The 1,188-nt window shown below is 37.0% G+C and overlaps 1 protein-coding gene across 1 annotated transcript in view; it reads left to right on the forward strand.

Moving 5' to 3' along the window:
- The window catches only part of LOC107678080 (alpha-tectorin-like), a 35,068-nt gene that overhangs the window by 12,643 nt on the left and 21,237 nt on the right, over positions 1–1,188 (forward strand). The window contains exons 14-15 of the mRNA XM_016473204.1: positions 90–191; positions 292–476. Coding sequence (XP_016328690.1) covers positions 90–191; positions 292–476 — 287 coding nt within the window. The remainder of the gene's footprint in view (positions 1–89; positions 192–291; positions 477–1,188) is intronic.

The following is a 1,188-nucleotide window of genomic DNA, read 5'->3' on the forward strand; positions in this document are numbered from 1 at the left end:
TACCTGGATTTGTTGCTTACCAGAACACATAGTGTCTTGCTTTACCTTATCTACTATGATATTTTGTCTTTCCCTCTCTTTTCATGTAGTTTGTGATACTTTAGGCTGCACTGGAAATGAGGTTTGCCGTTTTAGAGATGCCTATGGCTGTGGTTGCTTGGAAGGACAAAGACCTAATCCTGAAACCTTTGGTAGGTGTACTGCACTGCAAATAACTTAAATCGACAGTAACCCCAAACAGTAATACAGGCTAATACAATTGATAATTCACTGATTCTTGTTTGTGCTCAGATGCCATGGAGTTTTGTGCCAGCAGCACTGGCTCCTTATCTCTTTCCCGCTGCCAACTCTTTGAATCTGGCTTTCCTCCTGAGATTCTGCATCTAAATGATCCCAGCTGCAAAGGAATTTCTGAAAATGGCAGAGTTCTGTTTCATTTTGACAATGAAGGCCACGTCTGTGGTACTACTTTAACGGTAATGCATGGTTCATTAGCGTTTCCTCACCAATATCACTTCTGATGATGTATTTCAATTAGGGATGTAACGGTACACGTATTCGTACCAAAAATTTTCAGTTCGGTATGCATGTGTACCAAACAAATACAGCATTGTTTTAAACACTGCACAAGCGGAACTTCATTTGAAACTTCTAGTTATATTGTTACTTTTGATAAGAAACAAAGTCTAATCTTTCAAATTATGCCCTTTTTGTTTTTTTCAGGAAATTCAAACAATAAATGCCGTCTTGGCGCTCTTTGATGTGGCAACAGATCGCTGTGTAAATGCCTCAGTTAAAGCGGCAGCATGATCATCCCTTCCTCTTTACTACTAGTTTTAACGCGAAATAAACATGAATGAACATCTCATGCTTCATGTAATCACTCAATCAGTGTTTCAACCGTGGAAAGACATCAATAAAACAGCTTATAAACAAAATGTCACGTAGCATTTCATTTAAATCAGGCAAGTCATCAGTGTCCAGTGCCCACAGCTCGTTAGTGCGCTATAAATGAAGTCTAGAGAAGAGCATTTCGTGAAATATTAGACTTGTTTAAATAAATATGTTACGAAACAAGAGCCTGACTGTGTATATTAATAGGCTATATTTCATATTTCATCATTTTATATATGCTCATTTAAAGAAGGAGCAATTTATTCAGTAAATCAGTTTAATAAATATATATAT

Source organism: Sinocyclocheilus anshuiensis, unplaced genomic scaffold (genome assembly GCF_001515605.1).
Source record: "Sinocyclocheilus anshuiensis isolate Anshui unplaced genomic scaffold, SAMN03320099.WGS_v1.1 scaffold1358, whole genome shotgun sequence".
NCBI lineage: Eukaryota > Metazoa > Chordata > Actinopteri > Cypriniformes > Cyprinidae > Sinocyclocheilus > Sinocyclocheilus anshuiensis.